The 16,211-nt window shown below is 44.2% G+C and overlaps 2 protein-coding genes across 3 annotated transcripts; one reads left to right on the top strand and one right to left on the bottom strand.

Annotated features, from left to right (window-relative positions):
* Positions 1 to 423: 423 nt before the first annotated feature.
* Positions 424 to 5,096, bottom strand: ISCA2 (iron-sulfur cluster assembly 2). Of its 2 annotated transcripts, none has more exons than XM_027120015.1 (4): positions 5,006 to 5,096; positions 4,699 to 4,801; positions 4,462 to 4,577; positions 424 to 4,015 (listed from the first exon to the last, which is right to left on the bottom strand). In XM_027120015.1, the coding sequence occupies exons 1-4, from the start codon at positions 5,074 to 5,076 to the stop codon at positions 3,841 to 3,843; spliced, it is 465 nt and encodes a 154-aa protein (XP_026975816.1). In that variant the 5' UTR covers positions 5,077 to 5,096; the 3' UTR covers positions 424 to 3,840. The 2 variants fall into 2 exon arrangements, with proteins under 2 accessions (XP_026975816.1, XP_026975815.1); XM_027120014.1 differs by having other exon boundaries at positions 4,699 to 4,804; positions 5,006 to 5,089.
* A 234-nt stretch (positions 5,097 to 5,330) lies between these two features.
* NPC2 (NPC intracellular cholesterol transporter 2) lies at positions 5,331 to 14,394 on the top strand. The gene is made up of 4 exons (XM_027120004.1): positions 5,331 to 5,612; positions 8,832 to 8,939; positions 10,524 to 10,696; positions 13,544 to 14,394. The coding sequence occupies exons 1-4, from the start codon at positions 5,531 to 5,533 to the stop codon at positions 13,628 to 13,630; spliced, it is 450 nt and encodes a 149-aa protein (XP_026975805.1). The 5' UTR covers positions 5,331 to 5,530; the 3' UTR covers positions 13,631 to 14,394.
* The last annotated feature ends 1,817 nt before the right edge of the window (positions 14,395 to 16,211 follow it).

The following is a 16,211-nucleotide window of genomic DNA, read 5'->3' as shown; positions in this document are numbered from 1 at the left end:
AAAAAAAAAAGTGGCTCTAAATGCCTGGGTAAGATTTCCAAAATAGATTAAGGGAAAAAGGAAGGTTATACAACAACGTGAAGCCTACGCTGCTATTGCTATTTCTCTAAAACAGAGGGGGAAAAGAATTGGATATCTGCTAACCTCATCCTCGCCGCTCCACCTCACACGCTGTATTTCAGAGAACTCACCATTCCTCAATATACCCTTCGGGAAGTGCACTTCCTTAAATGCCGTTCCCACCGCTCCTCCTCCCAGCCCTCGCCTTCCTGCTCGCCCTTCCCGCGATAGTTCATGCATATACACATACTTCCTTGTATTAGAAACACAAATGGCATGCCGTTCTGCACCTTTTTTACTTAATACATACTTGCACATAAAGGGCTGTCTCATTCTATTTTATAACTGTATACGTCTCCACTGAACGGATAAATCATAATTTATTTAATCAGTCCCCTATTAATGGATATTTCCATTGTTTCTTATCTTTTGCTATTAAAAATAATGCTGTAATGAACATTCTTGTGCATATGTTATTTCACATTATATCTACGGAATTGTACCTGCGGGCTAAATTCTTAGAAACAAGGGCAGTTGATGGGGAGGGCAACAGAGTGGATGGGCACAGGACTGGGAGACTTTTCACTGTATTCCCTTTTGTGTCTTTTTGAATTTTGTACCATATGTCTTACCTATTCAAAAATAAAATATTTTTAAATACAGCTGCTGGACATAGACTGCTTAAATGCTCCCTCTCTTTATATACTTATCTGACTATATTTTACAATTAAAGCCAGATGATAATTATTTCAAAACTTCTTAAAGCAAACGTCCTTTAAACAGCCCTGCGGCATTTCTGTGGAGAAATGGCAAACAAGGATTTTAAAAAAACAATCATAAACATCAATGCAAGATATCTAGAAAAGTAGAGGAGTTTCCTGCTTTTGAGACAAACACGCAAGGCCATGATAATGTTGCAAGGGACAGTGTTAGGCTCTGCCCACTGCAGGGTTTCAGTTCAGGGCCAGAGTTCACGGGAGGGCTACCCCATGAGAGTCAGTGCTGCCCACTTCTCTGTACAGGATGCTCCTGCCAAATATCGACCCTCCGCTCACGCTTTATGACAAAAGACCAAAAGAATGGGGCGCAATTCTCAGAAGAAAAGTTAGAGAAAGAAGAGTATCTTCTTGGACACCTACCTTAGTGGTCCTTCCTAATCTCTTCCTTCTGAATCCCTTGTAACTGGTCAACATTCCCAAAGAAACTAAGGGTGGGTGGGACACCTATAGTTTATATACCACTGGTCACTATCAATCATGTAACTGAAGAGTGTGATTCCGCAACAAGGAAAGATCTGGATGTTGACCAAGAAGCCCCCTCTTTTGAGCCAACAACATATAAAGATTCACACATAAAGCAGAGGGAGGGCTCCTGTGCCTTTAGTCCTTACACAATTGTGTTTGGCTACGGCAATGGTGGGGCATGTTGCCCCAGGCAGTCACTAGCTTATGAAGTTAAACAAAACCAATTCTGCAATAAATAGCGTCTTGATAACCTCCCCTCAAAGCAATAGGGAGGCAAAAAAATCTTCCAGCTGATACTGGAAGAGTATAACATTTTCCTAAATGAACTGCACAGTGAGCAAAATCTGTGAAAACGTGTGCTGGCTTTTACGGCCTGCCAGGAAGAGGGCATCTGGTCAGAAGAGCCTACAGAAGAAGATCCTAAACCTATTTTACCTCCACTTACTATTATTCCAAGCCAACTGCCCTGTCCCCTTGATGCTATCAACTCCCCCTGCCCTGTGTTCTTAAAATTTCTACATTGCCCTCCTCCAATGGGGACCTCTTGTCACCACCTCAGGTTTCCCTATGAAGCTTTTCCAGTGCGATAAGGTGATTCCTCCCTAACCCACCCTTTGTAAACACAAAATTCCAATTCTTCCATTAATATGAGGTATTTACACATGGTCAATCAAAGAGACACTGTTCCTGCCTAACTGACCACTGGAATTTAATTGTTTTTTGAACTAAAGCTATTATGCCGGTGCTAAGATCACCATATAAATAAATAACCCACAAAAATATCATGGAAGAAGAGGTTTAACACCTAAAATGTAACAAAATCTCTTTCTAACGAGGATGAAAGGCCTTAGTCTGAGCTGCAAATCTTATTAGGCCCAGGTATTGGCAGCAACTTTCAATGGCTTAGTAAAGTTACACACAGACACTTCCACAGTATGCTGCTTTGTGCCCCCTTCCATGGATATCTGCTAAAAAAAAAACTGCTCAGGTTTCTGAGTGTCCCTTTCTTTCATCTTTGTACAGACTGCACACACGATAGGTTTGTTTTCTCTAAGTCCTAGGTTTTCCCATATTGAAAATGTAAGTATGAAGTTTCTGTCTCAGCTATTTTGTCTCTAAATTCTGTATTTCTATTTTTCTAATGGTAAATTCTTTATTGAATGACCTTAATTCCAATCCAGTCTAGAAAAATTTCAATCCAGTCCAGAAATGCAAGATTTGCCAACATGAACTTTTAGGCTCGCGAGGAAAAGATGGGTTTAACCAATAATCCTTACAGAATCAACTTGGTTGTGGTTTCCCCAGCATTAGCATTCATTAATCATTTGTCATGGTGGTGGTGTTTTTATCTTTTTTTAGTTGTCTGTCCATGCAGTTCTGGCTGCCCCAGCTCCGTCACACACATACCACGATCATTTCTAGCTCTTTAGCTTATTTAAGTGCTTTACCAAACAAGTACTTTAAAATTCATTGGAATTTGTGGCTAAAAAGCTCTTCTTTCAGTGACTCTAAAGTAAGGTTACCAAGTTTAACAAGTAAATATACAGGATACCCGGTGAAATTTGAATCTCAGATAAACAACAAATAATTTCTAGTATTCACTGAGACACACTTATACTAAAAATTATTTGCTATTTATCTGAAATTCATATTTAAATGGGCATCCTGCATTTTATCTGGTAGTCCAAACTAAAAAAAAAAAAAAAAAAATCCCCAAGTATCTATTATCTATGCCAACAAAGGGACCACTTCCTGCTATACAATGAGACCAGAAACATTTTACACCATAAGGTAAGTGAAGCAACATATTCTAAAAAGATTCAGTCACTAAAGGATCAAAGAAGCTTAAAATGTCTGTGTGAATATGGAGTATGAGGCTATTTTTCAAACAATACAAGTATCAGTGAGGTTTAGGTCCAAGTTTTCTGGGTGATGGGCAATTGCTTTTGTGAATCTAGCAGATTCATGAGTATGAGAGAAAAATGTATCGCTGTAACAAATGGGAAGCAGAGAATGGGCTGCATAGAAAATAAGGGTAAGTCAACTAGCACATTCAGGAAGGAAGAAATGAAAAAGATAACATTTCGTTTGCCTTTTTCATCCTCTCTGGCCTAGTAACCAGTGTTCAATCTACCCAATCTATGACCCTGATCCACAACACAGGTAATCTAGGACTTTCTTTAAAATGAAGCTTTTACACACAGCTATACACATATGTACAAGTAGCTCTGAAGGCCAGAGAATTCCAAATTCTGGAACCTTGGAGGCTCTACAGAGGATACTGGTTTCAACAAGTTACTAAATCTTACGTAATAGCATCTACAGGCTTGGCCTTACAACTGTGAGGGAGAAATTAACTCAAGAGAAAAAGCTTCACATTCTGAAAATAAATAGTGGTGCAACACAGCATTCCTGGATCGAGGGAAATGAAACTGTGAGAGGGACAGGATTGGAAAGAAACCTCTAGAATTCTTCTAATCCCAGGTTCCTCAAATCCGTACAGATGATGATAATCTCTGGGTCACCTGTCATCACATCAAAGTTTGACAGAGAAGGATGACCCACAGGAGCAGCCTTGCTGTGCTTGAGGATTGTTCAACACTTGAAATGAGCTTCGGATCAGTTCTTGGCTGAAGTCCACATGGGCCCCTTTCACGAAGGCCAAGCTATCAGAGTCAACCACCACTCTTGCCCCACCCTGTTCAAATACCCTGAAAAGATGGGAGGAAGGCATTAATGTATATCATACACACCAAAACCGTAACACCCTCTGAGCCCAGAGATGCACATCCTCTGTTTTCTGAAATACAGAGGAAGCTTCCCTTATTACCTCTAACAGGTGCTGATCTTCTCTGAGACAAAAAGATTCAACAGAATGAATACTAGGAAATGTTTAGAGGTTTAAGCCTGGAATCTTTCTAGTCCAGCCTGACCCTCTACCAACTACGCTATGCACCTAGACGGGCCAGTTTTCCTCCTATGACTTAGTTATTTTGAATCAAGACAACAAATCTTCACTGTATCCCCACCGTGTGAGAAGGGTGATGTTAAATTATCCTTAGCAAACGTTTTAAATGTGGAATAAAAGTGCACCTTAAAGTGGAGACACTTTTTTCCCTCCTGCACATTCTCCGGGAACCCACCCCTTTCTCCTTGCCTGTCGTCGGGGTTGATAACTGTATCCAGTGAAAATTTGTACTGGAATCCGGAGCATCCACCTCCCTCCACCTCCAGCCTGAGGAATTCTGACCCTTCGGTGATTTCCAGAAGCCTCTGAAATGCAGGAAGGGGGGTCAAGAATGCCAGGCAAGGGGAGAGAGAAAGGTGGGCCAAGGGGAGATCCCCCCACTCCCAGCCCTCGCCCGCCACCGCTGCCCCGCGTCCGGCCTCTTACCTGGACGCAGCTGTCGGTGAGGTGGATCTGCCCTTCGCCAGCTTCGGGGCTGGAGGACGACAGTTCCCGAAGCGCCCGAGGTCCGCGGGAGGCCGCGAGGAGCCTGCTGTGCAAGGGGGGAGGGTGAGCCTGGGAGCAGAGAGGCACCTGGCGCCCTCCACCTGGACAGCCTCAAGCCAAACCTGAAGTCCCTCCACCTGGACAGCCTCACGCCAAACCTTCACCTCCCCCGCGAGCCTTAGTTTCCCTTTAGTCCTGGAGGCGCAGAACCAAACACCCTTCCCAGGTGCTTTTCTAGGCTTGGTACCTGCCCCCTGGCCAGAGAGTGACTGCTCTCAGGGCCACGGCGGTTAGACTCAACCCTCTGACGGCCGCCATTTTCTTCCACAAGCACCGCCCCTCGCATTGTCCCAATCCCCTTCTGCGTCTGGGCCTCGGGAAGCGGGATCCACAGAGACCCCGCCTCTGAGCACACCTATTGGGTGGTGCAGGAGGAGGGGGGATTTGATTGGCTAGAAATGCTCCCGTTGCGGAAGCATTTGTGGGACTCACCCACAAAGCCCGGACGGAGCATTGGAGAGAGGAGCTGGGCCGCAGGGAGGTGGAAGCCAGCTGGCCCGGCAGCAAAGCGGACCGGATGGGCGGGGTTTGCGAATGTCTGGGACCCTGTGTCTGGCTCCCTGGAGCCGGGGGCGGGGCGCGGGTAGGCCTCGGACCCGGTTGCTGGTGACCGGTCGCCTGACTGGGCTCCTCCCCCGGCCCGCCCCTGAAGGTTTATCTTGTGACCGCGGAATCTGGTTCTTCGTTCCTTCAGCTTGTAGTCTCAGCGGCGATGCGTTTCTTGGGCGCCGCGTTCCTGTTCCTGGCACTCAGCGCCTCCGCCCTGGCCGAGCCGGTGCATTTCAAGGACTGCGGTGAGCCCCGGGGCCAGCCTGAGGTTCCCGCACCCTCTGCGGGAGACCCCGACAGAACCCGGTGCTAAGATCTCCGAGCTAGGTTGGGTGGGTCCCCCGGGCCTCCAGGCTCAGCCTCGGACCCCTCGTGGAGTGGGCTGGAGTGGGTTGGGGTAGGGGACACGGTGCTGGCCTGGATGAAACCCGACCACTCACAACTTTTCTCCTTCCTTGGAACGCGTGTTTGGGATCCCAGCACATTCCTGGAGGTGGGCCTTTTGCTGAAGTTTCCTAAAGATTGTAGGGCAAACAACCGAAGGTCCATGTGCAGCGTTGGGCGTAAGGGGTGCGGCGCAAAACTGCTTTTTATTTATGCCTTGTGCCTTGGATGTCCTCTGCCTCTCCACTCCTTTTGCTTTTTTAAATTTCCGTTTTGCTGATAAGTCGAAAGTAAGTTCTCCTTTTCATGAGTTATTCCGTTAGGGCGTCCTTTGGGCTATGGAATTTTGTGATTCTTACCAGTTTTCCTCTCCTATTTATAAAACTCATGTTGCTGGTCACAACTTGTGATGCATAACCCTGTCATGCAGCTACGGTTGGAATCTTTGTTGAGAAGCACAACAGGGGGTAGAAATTGTGAGCTCCTTCAGTCAAGTCTATTAAATTGTTTGAGCAGAACTTTTCTGAAGTGGAGAGGTGTAATAATAAATGAAAGAGGCATGAAACTAATTTTATAAAATTTATGAGCTGGAAGGAAACTTGGAGATCCTATAGTCAATCATTGAATTCCAGAGATGTTAGGTTACTTACCCAGTCACACAGCAGAATGGCAACCAGAATAAATTTGCTCCTTCATATCCAGTGCCCAGGTAATAGTAACTGCTTAATAAATATTTGTTGGAAAAGTAAATGAGGGAAGAAATACTCTTTCCACTATATCTCCAAAATTCATGTTGAGGCAAAAGCAAAGTTGGGGGCTAGGAGACAGGAGTGATTAAGGAATAAAAATTGCTGGCCTGTTTATACTTAACAAATGCTGTTCCACTGAACTAGGAGACTGGCATTTGAAAGATCCTATTATCACCTCAAATTACTGCCTTTCTCTCCACTAAACTTAGTGGCCAACATTTGGATGAAGACACTGTTAACTTTATTGTCACTCAACTCTCACAATCTATTTTACAGATGAGGAAACAGGCACATTAAGGTACTTGCCCAAGTTCTTACAGCAGTAAGGAACCAGGTTCCTAGTAAGCAGTAGGAAACTAGTGGGTGTTTGTGAGTCACTTTGGGTTTCAACAGTAACATTAACATTAAAAAAAAGGTGGGGGGGACTCGCCTGTTCCGTCCAGTGGTTAGGGCTCCCCGCTTATACTGCAGGGGGCAGGGGTTTCATCCCTGGTCAGGAAACTAAGATCCTGCAAGCTGCGGCACGGCCAAAAAAATTAAAAATTAAAAAAAGAAAAACAACTAAGGAAACTAAATCCTGACATTGTTCTGCTCATGTGAATAAAGCAGGTGTTAGACCTATGGCAAAAACCTCTTAAGGGAAGGAGAGTTTCAGTTACAGACTTTCAATTTACTTTTGAATTGGGAAATACAGTGTAAAAACTTCAGTGCCCACATCAAAAGGTTTTTTGAGTCCCACTCTATGCCCCCTTTCCCTGAAGTGGTATTTCCTCAAGTGAGAAATGGGGCCAAGCGAACTAGTTTTGCAATTTTTGCAGGTTAGGACTGAGAAGTTTGCTCTATTGACACTGGAAGTCCAGGAACGTCTTGTCAGCAATAATAAAACTGGATGAAGGAGCTACAAGTACTGCCCTCTACTCAGTTCCTACTAGATCATGTGACCCAGCCTTGAAAGAAACTAGAAGTTGAAACTAGAAGTTCAGCATAAGCACTGATTTTCAATAAGTTGTTGACTAAGATTCCAGATATTTTCTTTCCTGGCCATAGACGATAGGACAGAGTGGAAGAGAGTGCCTAAAGAAGAGAATCTTGTATTTATTGTTTGAGAACTTTGCCATGATGGAGAAGCAAGTTGGTGATAGGGAACTGCTAAGTGTGATTTACAGACCTAGCTGAAGCAGTGTTAGTCAATACGATGCAACTCTTCCACCCAAGAGCAGGCAGATAATGTGCTCTCAACCTGCCTTTTCCTTTCTGTCTTCATGCATTCTACTTTTGAGACAGAGTCCATTCTATTGTCTAGATCCATAATTTCTACCCACAAAGTAAATTTGAGGTGAGAGGCTCACCCTTTGTATGAAAGGGAAACTTGCTAAGCCACCCAGGAGCAGCTACTCTAGATTGAATTCATGGACTAAATCCCAATATGATAGTAATAGTGAATACCTATATAGCATTACTATGTTCCAAGCACTTATTTCAGAGCTATATGTGTATTAGCTCACCTACCCTATGAGGTAGGTACCATTATTAGCCCCCAGAGAGGCTAAGTATCTTGCCTTAAGGTTCCATAGTAAGTAATGGAGCCAGTGAGATTTCAAAGCCAGGTGTCGGATCCCAGAGTCTAGCTGTCAGCAGTGGTATATGAGTGGCGGAGCTTAGGCTTACCCTGTCGTTTACTTGCGTTCTCTCCGATTCAGCTGTCTGGTTTCAGGGGCCTGGATGAAGTAAGGAGATTCTTAAAGATTTGTACTTAACCTTTTTTGGTCAAGGTATTTTTGTCCTTGTTTAGACTGAAAAAAAAGGACACACACCCTGCCTCAAAGACACTTATTTTGAAGAACACAGGTTCCAGAGTAGAGTGTACTACAGATGCATGCTTAAGATTGTTCTCATCGGTAGGAGTGTACAAAGCTCAGAGACCGCTGATTTGGAGAGCTACCAGGACAGGATTGAAAGATGGTAGGGAAAGGCAGTTAGGGAGCAGCCAGTCTCAAGATTCCAAATGGAAACAGTAGCGGTGCAACCTGAGCCATCGCTTATGCCGAGTGTGCTGCTTTAAAATCCTGTGTCAGGATGGAAGGAAGGGTGGGGATGATTTCCCCTGGAATAGCCCTCCCAGGATATAGAGCAGGGGAGCTGACTAGGTATACTCAATAATTTCTTTAATTCCCTTTCGCCTGTCAAATGTGAACAGTTTCCCGGGGACCACGGATGGTCGGAGAAAGAACTCGCCCCCATTGGGAAGGCAGAGCACCTTCCCGTTAGGTAAGAGACAGCCTAGGAGGTTTGTTTTCCCACCCATTTCAATAAATTTTTCTTCTTTTGCAGGTTCTGGGGTCGGAGTTATAAAGGAAGTGAATGTGAACCCGTGCTCCACCGAACCCTGCCAACTGCACAAAGGACAGTCTTACAGTGTCAATGTCACATTCACCAGTAGTGAGTAAAAGTGGCTCTTACCTTCAAATTCATCTTAAAGCGTAACATCAATCTCAAGTATGGGAATAATTGTGGGAATATGAGGGAGGGGAATTGCAGTCAGGAATTCTGTGACCTCCCTCTCAATGGGCAAAGCTTGGACTCACTATGCTTCCTTATCATACTGGGTTCCCATATGCCTGTTTCTCAGAATCCATAGTTGCCAGACTCCCTTCGAGCAAACGGGGATTTCCATGTTTTCACAGGTCAAAGAAGACAGCTTGGCTTCTCCGTGCCCTATTTTTGGTTCACATTTCATGGGAGCGTCAACTCTGTTTAGCTACTGACTGCAGAGTGTTAGTACAGACCCCAACCCTGTAGACTCTGGAACGCCTCCAAAGTGTTATTTCAAGCAATATATCTTCTGGCTGTTAAGTCTATTTTCTGCCTGAAAATATAGGAACAATTAATATTTAGCCTCTGTAAGGTTTGGGGAACTCACTGGTGACCCAAGAAACAATCAAGAAGCTTTCTTCTTCAACTTGAAGGCATGTTATTGGAACTTGTTTCTTTCTGGTACCACATTCATTTCCTTCAGATTCCCAGGAATCTAGACAATGTGAAAATCTCTGTTTCTAGAAAGAGCATCTACCTTGAATCTTTCCCTCATTTTCTATCCTATGGAACTAGACTAGACAGACTAATTAGGAACTTTGAGATTTCTGTCATCTCTTGTTTGTAAGCCTAAAGACAGCTCTTAAGTCCTAGAGTTGTTCTCTCTCCTGGACAATACGCTGTCCCCTCTAGTGTTCCAAACCAAAAAAGTACCTTCTAAACAAAAGTAATTCCCAACCCAGACAGAAAGAAAGAAGCAGAGCCAATGCTCTGGATCTCCAGAAGAACCTAATAGTGCATAACTCCAGTTGCCCTAATTTTAGTATATTTATTCCTCTGCCCAACTTGCAATATGGAGGGTAGAGGTTAGCAAGAAATGTTCCTCTTTCTTTTACCCAGTTTCTAAAGGGTTACCGCTTTCACTGCTGTTACAGCCCGTGGCATTTCTAAGGAGACTCCTGTTCCCTCTTTCCATATTGTCTTCCATTTTATTCTTAATTTCTATCGGAATCCTTTGGACAGGGTATTTGAGAATTCAGAGACCAGTCTCCCCAAACCCTTTAAGATACGCAATACACTTGACAGAATCTGATGTAAATAGTAAACAGAAAGTTTACCACCAAAAATCAGTTAGCTTGTTCGATAAAGTTATTTATCCATCCAGGTGGCTCTGATTCTCCTGAGAAACTATGAAGGCAGTGAAGAGCAAGGTGGGGTCAACAGCAAAAAAAACAGCCCCCACTGACTGCTTTTTTTTTTTTTGTATAATTCAGTAATTTTTCAAGTTTCAGGGTGAATGCTTACTGTATAGCATTCACGGAGGTACTAAGCATAACTCCAAAGAGAAATAGACCCTAGGAATTAAGAGGTACAGAATTTGGTTTGCTATCCCAGCAATGCCGTTGCTTGAGAATACGTCTGAATTTTTTATTTACAGTTTGGAAATAGGCTGTTTCCATCACCATCTTATTCTCTTTTTTTTTCTCTTAGGCACTCAGTCTCAAAGTAGCAAAGCCGTGGTGCATGGCATTGTGATGGGCGTCGCAATTCCCTTTCCTATTCCTGAGCCTGACGGTTGTAAGAGTGGAATCAGCTGCCCCATTGAAAAAGACAAGACCTATAGCTACTTGAATAAACTACCCGTGAAGAATGAATACCCCTCTGTAAGTGACATTGTAGTTGAGGACACCAAAGGTCCTGTGACTAGATTGGAAATATGAGGAGAGGGGGCAGGAAGAAAAGATTAGAATAGGAATCCTTCATCTCTCTGAGGAAGAGTTGGACACCTGGGAGAAAGGAGTGTAGGAATCTTGAGCTGGGGTGGAGAGTTTTCACTGTGTCCCTTTGTTCTTTGTCTCTTGCTTAATGGTCAGCCTGGGCCTAACGATGCCTTTTTTATATACAGTATTTCACTGGATTCTTGTGACCACCTGTGTAGAGGTGATACTATCCCCATTTTACAGATGAAGAGATGTTAGCCTCCAATGCTATGCAATATGAACAGAGTCCATTCTGCCAAGAATTACAGCCTAGATTGAGACCCAGTTCTCGTGATTCCAAAACCTGTGCAATGTTATAAGATTTTAGCTAGGTACCAAATAGTTCAAAATTTCAAGTAGTCAGAGCATTGTCATCAGAAAAACTTGGTTTCTCCATTAATCTCTTAACAAGAAAGCAGTAATTTATTAGGTCCGTAGCAGAGCGGTGGCTTTTTCCTCTGCTTTCTCTCCTCCGCCACCACCCCCCCCAACCTTCACCTCTGACTCGCCCTGCTGTACCTACTTCTTTTTCTACCAAACACTTGTGAGATAGAGCCTGCTGGAATGAACCTGTGTTAACAATATGAATCTTGATAAGAATGGAGGAAGTAAAGGGATTACTTTTTTTCCATGAAGAAAAAGAGCTGTATTTCTTTGTTGTTGTTTTTTTAAATTTATTTAATTTTTGGCTGCGTTGGGTTTTTTTTGTTGCTGTGCACGGGCCTTCTCCAGTTGTGGCAAGCAGGGGCTGCTCTTTGCTAAGGTGCGCAGCTTCTCCCTGCAGTGGCCTCTCCCGTTGCGGAGCATGGGCTCTAGGCGCGCAGGCCTCAGCAGCTGTGGCACGTGGACTCAGTAGTTGTGGCGCCCGGGCCCAGCCGCTCCACGGCATGTGGGATCTTCCCGGACCAGGGCTCGAACCCGTGTCCCCTGCATCAGCAGGCAGACTCTCAACCACTCGCCACCAGGGAAGTCCCTAGAGCTGTATTTCTTAAAAGGCGATCAAGTAGAACCAGGAGCAATCTGGCCATTTATTTCCCAGAAACAGCAAGTAATTAAAGGACATTCTAAAAAGACTCAAATATAGGGAGTCTGTGCTTAAGCGGTATCAGAGACCCTAAAGGTCAGGAAGAGATTTGTAGATTAATTTGCAGAGCAGCCATGTAATCATGGGCATATCTGTGCCTCAATAACTTAGAGTGTCTAGTTAGGGCCTGATACCGAGTAGGCACTTAACATATGGTAGCTATTGTTAAGTGACATTTCATTTGTTTTTTGTTTGTTGGTTGTTGTTTTTGTTGGTTTTGCCATGCCACGCAGCTTAAGTGACATTTCATTTGAAAACCAGCTTAAACTATGTTAATGTGTGCACTAAGTGAAACAGTAGTTGATGTGTACTAGTCTTGAAAAATTTATCAAACAAGTTTCAAGAAGCTGGGTATCACTGTCACTCAAATGTTGCATTCTGAAGAAACATTTTGAGTACAAAAGAGAGGTTGTAACTAAAAGCAAGTAAGCTTAAGAAAGGACTGGCAGAGTGCCAGTGCCTTATTAAGAATTAGAAGAGAGAGCTCATAGTATGAGTGTAACAAGTCAAGGCAGAGATCTCTAAGCGGGTATATTATTGAAGTAAGAAAAAACAGTTTGGGCTTCCCTGGTGGCGCAGTGGTTGAGAGTCCGCCTGCCGATGCAGGGGTCACGGGTTCGTGCCCCGGTCTGGGAAGATCCCACATGCCGTGGAGCGGCTGGGCCTGTGAGCCATGGCTGCTGAGCCTGCGCATCCGGAGCCTGTGTTCCGCAATGGGGGAGGCCACAACAGTGAGAGGCCTGCATACCGCAAAAAAACAAAACAAAACAAAACAAAAACAGTTTAAGGGCATTAATCAAAACTGTATTGCCACAAAGGTCATTGTCCCTGAAAGTATTCATACAACCCTAAACTTCTTTGAACATCCTTTGTGCTTTGACATTTCATTTTCCAACTAACAAGTAAGTTTCCTGAGACCTAGGAATCTAACTTTTTACTCTTCATACTTCGTAGTTAAAGTTGGAAAAAGCTGGATCAGGTTGTCAAAATGCATGTGAAATTGTTTAAATGTAAAATTATTTTCATGGATGGCTTTATTTTTTTTAATTAATTATTTAATTCATTTATTTATTTTGGCTGCGTTGGGTCTTCGTTGCTGCGCGTGGGCTTTCTCTAGTTGCAGCGAGCGGGGGCTACTCTTCGTTGTGGTGTGCGGGCTTCTCATTGCAGTAGCTTCTCTGTTGTGAAGCTTGGGCTCTAGGCACACGGGGTTCAGTAGTTGTGGCTCACGGGCTCTAGAGCACAGGCTCAGTAGTTGTGACACACGGGCTTAGTTGCTCCGCGGCACGTGGGATCTTCCCCATCCAGAGCTCAAACCTGTGTCCCCTGCATTGGCAGACAGATTCTTAACCACTGTGCCACCAGGGAAGTCCTGGCTTCATTTATGTACCATCGATCTCAGAGGGAAAAAATGCTTTAGAAATTGTATTTGAGAAGCTAACTGCTAACACCAAATCCTAGGTGTAACTTGGTTTGCCCTTCTAAGCTAAAGGACACAGGCTGTGCCCACATCCCAAGCAGCCTTCATGGTGGCATGACTTAAGAAGAAAAGGATGAGGAATTAGGCAGTTTGTTACAATTTACATTTAGGATTCATAGTTAAACCCATTCTGGATTGAGGTGAGGTTCTAGTTTCATTTTTCCCAATTCTTTTTCTCTTTCTCCAGATAAAACTGGTGGTGGAGTGGGAACTTACGGATGACAACGACCAACGTCTCTTCTGCTGGCAAATCCCAGTACAGATTGAAAGCTAGAGCTATTTGATGCCAATATGTCTGTCTGGGGATGAGAGAGCACGGGTGGAGGGAGAGGAGGAGAGATCAAGTCTAAACTAAATCAGTGCCATAAGATGAAAGGAATTTCTAGACTGCCGTTCTAGCCTCTCAACCTCCAAAAGCATCTAAGACCCTATTTCCTGAGAGCTCAGAACTGTCGCCCCTGTATTATCCTTTGTAAAAGGGTTGAAGGAAGGAAGAGAAAGTGAGACTGTAGGGATTGATTTAATTGTCTTCAGGGAGAGTTTTTTGTTTGTTTGTTTTGGTTTGGTTTTTGCTTTTGGAATAAGGAGGGTCTAACCAGACATGATCCAAATGAGGCTGCTTGGGGGATATTGGATAACTTGCCCTAGGGTTACTAGCCGTTGCAGCCAAGCACGGGTTCCAAACCACATCCATCTAAGTGGGATATTACATCTGCAAGTTCCTCATCTCCACGTGCCTCGTTGAGTTCAGTGCATCTGGCCAATGAGCTTCCTCACCTCCAGCTCCGCTGCTTCACCGGCCATGACTTGCTGTGCAGTGGTGTCCAGCGTGGTAGTGGAGGGGAGGTCTTCTACAACAGAAATTCTCTGCAGTTAGCTCATGTCTCCTTTACTATCTTAGGTGGTTTTCATTAAATGCATCACTTGATTAGCAGATGTTTGATTTTTTTTTTTTTAACAACACTAACTTGTGGCTTCTTTTTGCACCTGGAAATGTCCCTTTGAATAAATAAAAACTCGTCAATCTTTTCTTCTGCATTTGGGCTGTGGACACCTGCTTCTTTCACAGAGTATGTTCCCCCAGATCCATGGTAGGTGGACACCTGGTCCCGTGGTCCCAGAGTGCAGTACTGTAAAGACATGACTTTCAGAAACTGCCACTTCTCCCTTTCACACAGTTAGGCCTCACCTCTCTATCTTACACAAAACGACCTTGTTTGCTTCACTTTGCACAGTCTTATACCACCAAGTGTGCTTGAAAGAAACAGTGAAAGCAAACATCACCTAGTTGAATAACAACATCTGCAGGGTCAGGGGAACTGAATTTGGGGTTGAGGTGGGGAGTAGGAAGTTACAAGTTGGCATAAGTACAGCAGTCTTTGGGAACCTCCTGCCTTGAAGAAAGCCTAGAAGCTTAAAGATGAAATGTGAAGTTGCAGGAAGTAATGGCTAGATTATTTAAATCTTGGAGTGTCCTGCTCTTGAAGTACAAGTATAATCATGGGGCATATATTTTGCTGTTTTGAATCAATGTACTATCAGTCAGGTTTTAGCTGTCACAGAGATTACAGCCCTGTTCACAAAGGAGTTGGGTAATGTGGAAGGTCATCTCTTTTAGTCTGGGGTGCTTATGCAGCAAATAAGTCATTTGGTCCAGTTCTTTTCATCCTACTGATTTCACTAGATTTCTTGGATTTCTTTGGCTTGTGAGTTTCCCAGGAAAACCACCAGGGGACAGCAATAGATTGGGAATAATGTTATCAACGGCCAAGATTTCCTAGTTAATTCCTGGAGCCATTCAACCACTGTACTCTAGCTAAGATGTTTTGTGTATCCTGTCACATTGTGTCTAGAGGGACAGCCCACTCTCTCCACATGCTGAACCCTGGGTATATCAAACTTAAATGGATTCCAGAGGTGGTTAACTGCTGTAGTTTCTGGCTTCAGACTGCCGGTAGTTGGATCCTGGCTTCACCAATCAGTAGGATAACCAGTATGATCTTTAAATCCCTTAACTTTTCTGTGTGTCAGTTTCCTTATCTGTTAACTAGAGTTAATAACAGTAGAGCTGTGAGGATTAAATGAAGCGATGCATGTAAAGCATTTAGAATGACGCCTGGCACATAGTACATAATCAGTAAATGTTAGCTGCATTCCAAGAGACAGACATTGTCCCTCACCTAGGTATAGCAGGAAAATCAGAAGGTTCAATCTGATGTGTGATGACACGTCACCTCAAAAGTGAGGCAATCCTCTATGCACAGGAACTTTCTGATGTGCCTGGAAAACCTCAGTTCTCATATGCGTCTGCTCTCGCCCTAATCCCAGAAGACTCTCATGTCATTGAGCTCCTTTGAGGCTAACAACTGCCTGCCCTGCATTTTGTACTTCTGCCCTCATATGTTGAAGGAAGACAGAAAAAAAGCAGTCCCACTAGTGTATACCCTTCTGTTAGAGCAGAAGGGTCATGCGACAGCTTAGAACTGTTTACCAGCCATTGTGAGGCTACGTGGAGCCTGCAGCAGTGAGCTGGGTAGGGCTCCCACAGAGGGATTAGTTTGAAAGGTCGTCTTCTGTACAGAGGGTTTGCGGGCAGCCCCCTCAAAAAGGTCATGTTCTTTCCTGTGACACTCTCACGCTTTTCTAGTCCACTGAGCAAGCCATGGAGGCTTAGACAGCTCCTCTCTTGCGTGAGTTCCAGAGTAGAGAAACCCCAGACTGCAGTGGTTAAAAAAACATGATGCAGACCCCTGTTTACAGCATAAAGGGAATCCAATACCCAGTATCCCCAGTTTGGGAGAGCGTTAGATGGGAGGGCTGGCATTTCGTCAAATCTTCAGGCTAATGAAAAGCAA

This window comes from Aethalodelphis obliquidens, unplaced genomic scaffold (assembly GCF_003676395.1).
Source record: "Aethalodelphis obliquidens isolate GAN/ISIS:26980383/991018 unplaced genomic scaffold, ASM367639v1 scaffold21, whole genome shotgun sequence".
In the NCBI taxonomy this organism is placed as follows: domain Eukaryota; kingdom Metazoa; phylum Chordata; class Mammalia; order Artiodactyla; family Delphinidae; genus Aethalodelphis; species Aethalodelphis obliquidens.
This window is presented reverse-complemented; position numbering and strand designations above follow the sequence as displayed.

What these genes read in the sequence shown, in the direction of transcription:
- ISCA2 (XM_027120014.1), bottom strand. Translation starts at nt 5,076, where the DNA reads ATGGCGGCCGTCAGAGGGTTGAGTCTAACCGCCGTGGCCCTGAGAGCA. An exon ending in ACTCTCTGGCCAGGGGGCAG is followed by an intron (nt 4,805 to 5,005) that starts GTACCAAGCCTA and finishes CCCCTTGCACAG; the next exon opens with CAGGCTCCTCGCGGCCTCCC. An exon ending in TCACCGACAGCTGCGTCCAG is followed by an intron (nt 4,578 to 4,698) that starts GTAAGAGGCCGG and finishes CCTGCATTTCAG; the next exon opens with AGGCTTCTGGAAATCACCGA.
- NPC2 (XM_027120004.1), top strand. Translation starts at nt 5,531, where the DNA reads ATGCGTTTCTTGGGCGCCGCGTTCCTGTTCCTGGCACTCAGCGCCTCC. An exon ending in GGTGCATTTCAAGGACTGCG is followed by an intron (nt 5,613 to 8,831) that starts GTGAGCCCCGGG and finishes CTTCTTTTGCAG; the next exon opens with GTTCTGGGGTCGGAGTTATA. An exon ending in CAATGTCACATTCACCAGTA is followed by an intron (nt 8,940 to 10,523) that starts GTGAGTAAAAGT and finishes TTTTTCTCTTAG; the next exon opens with GCACTCAGTCTCAAAGTAGC.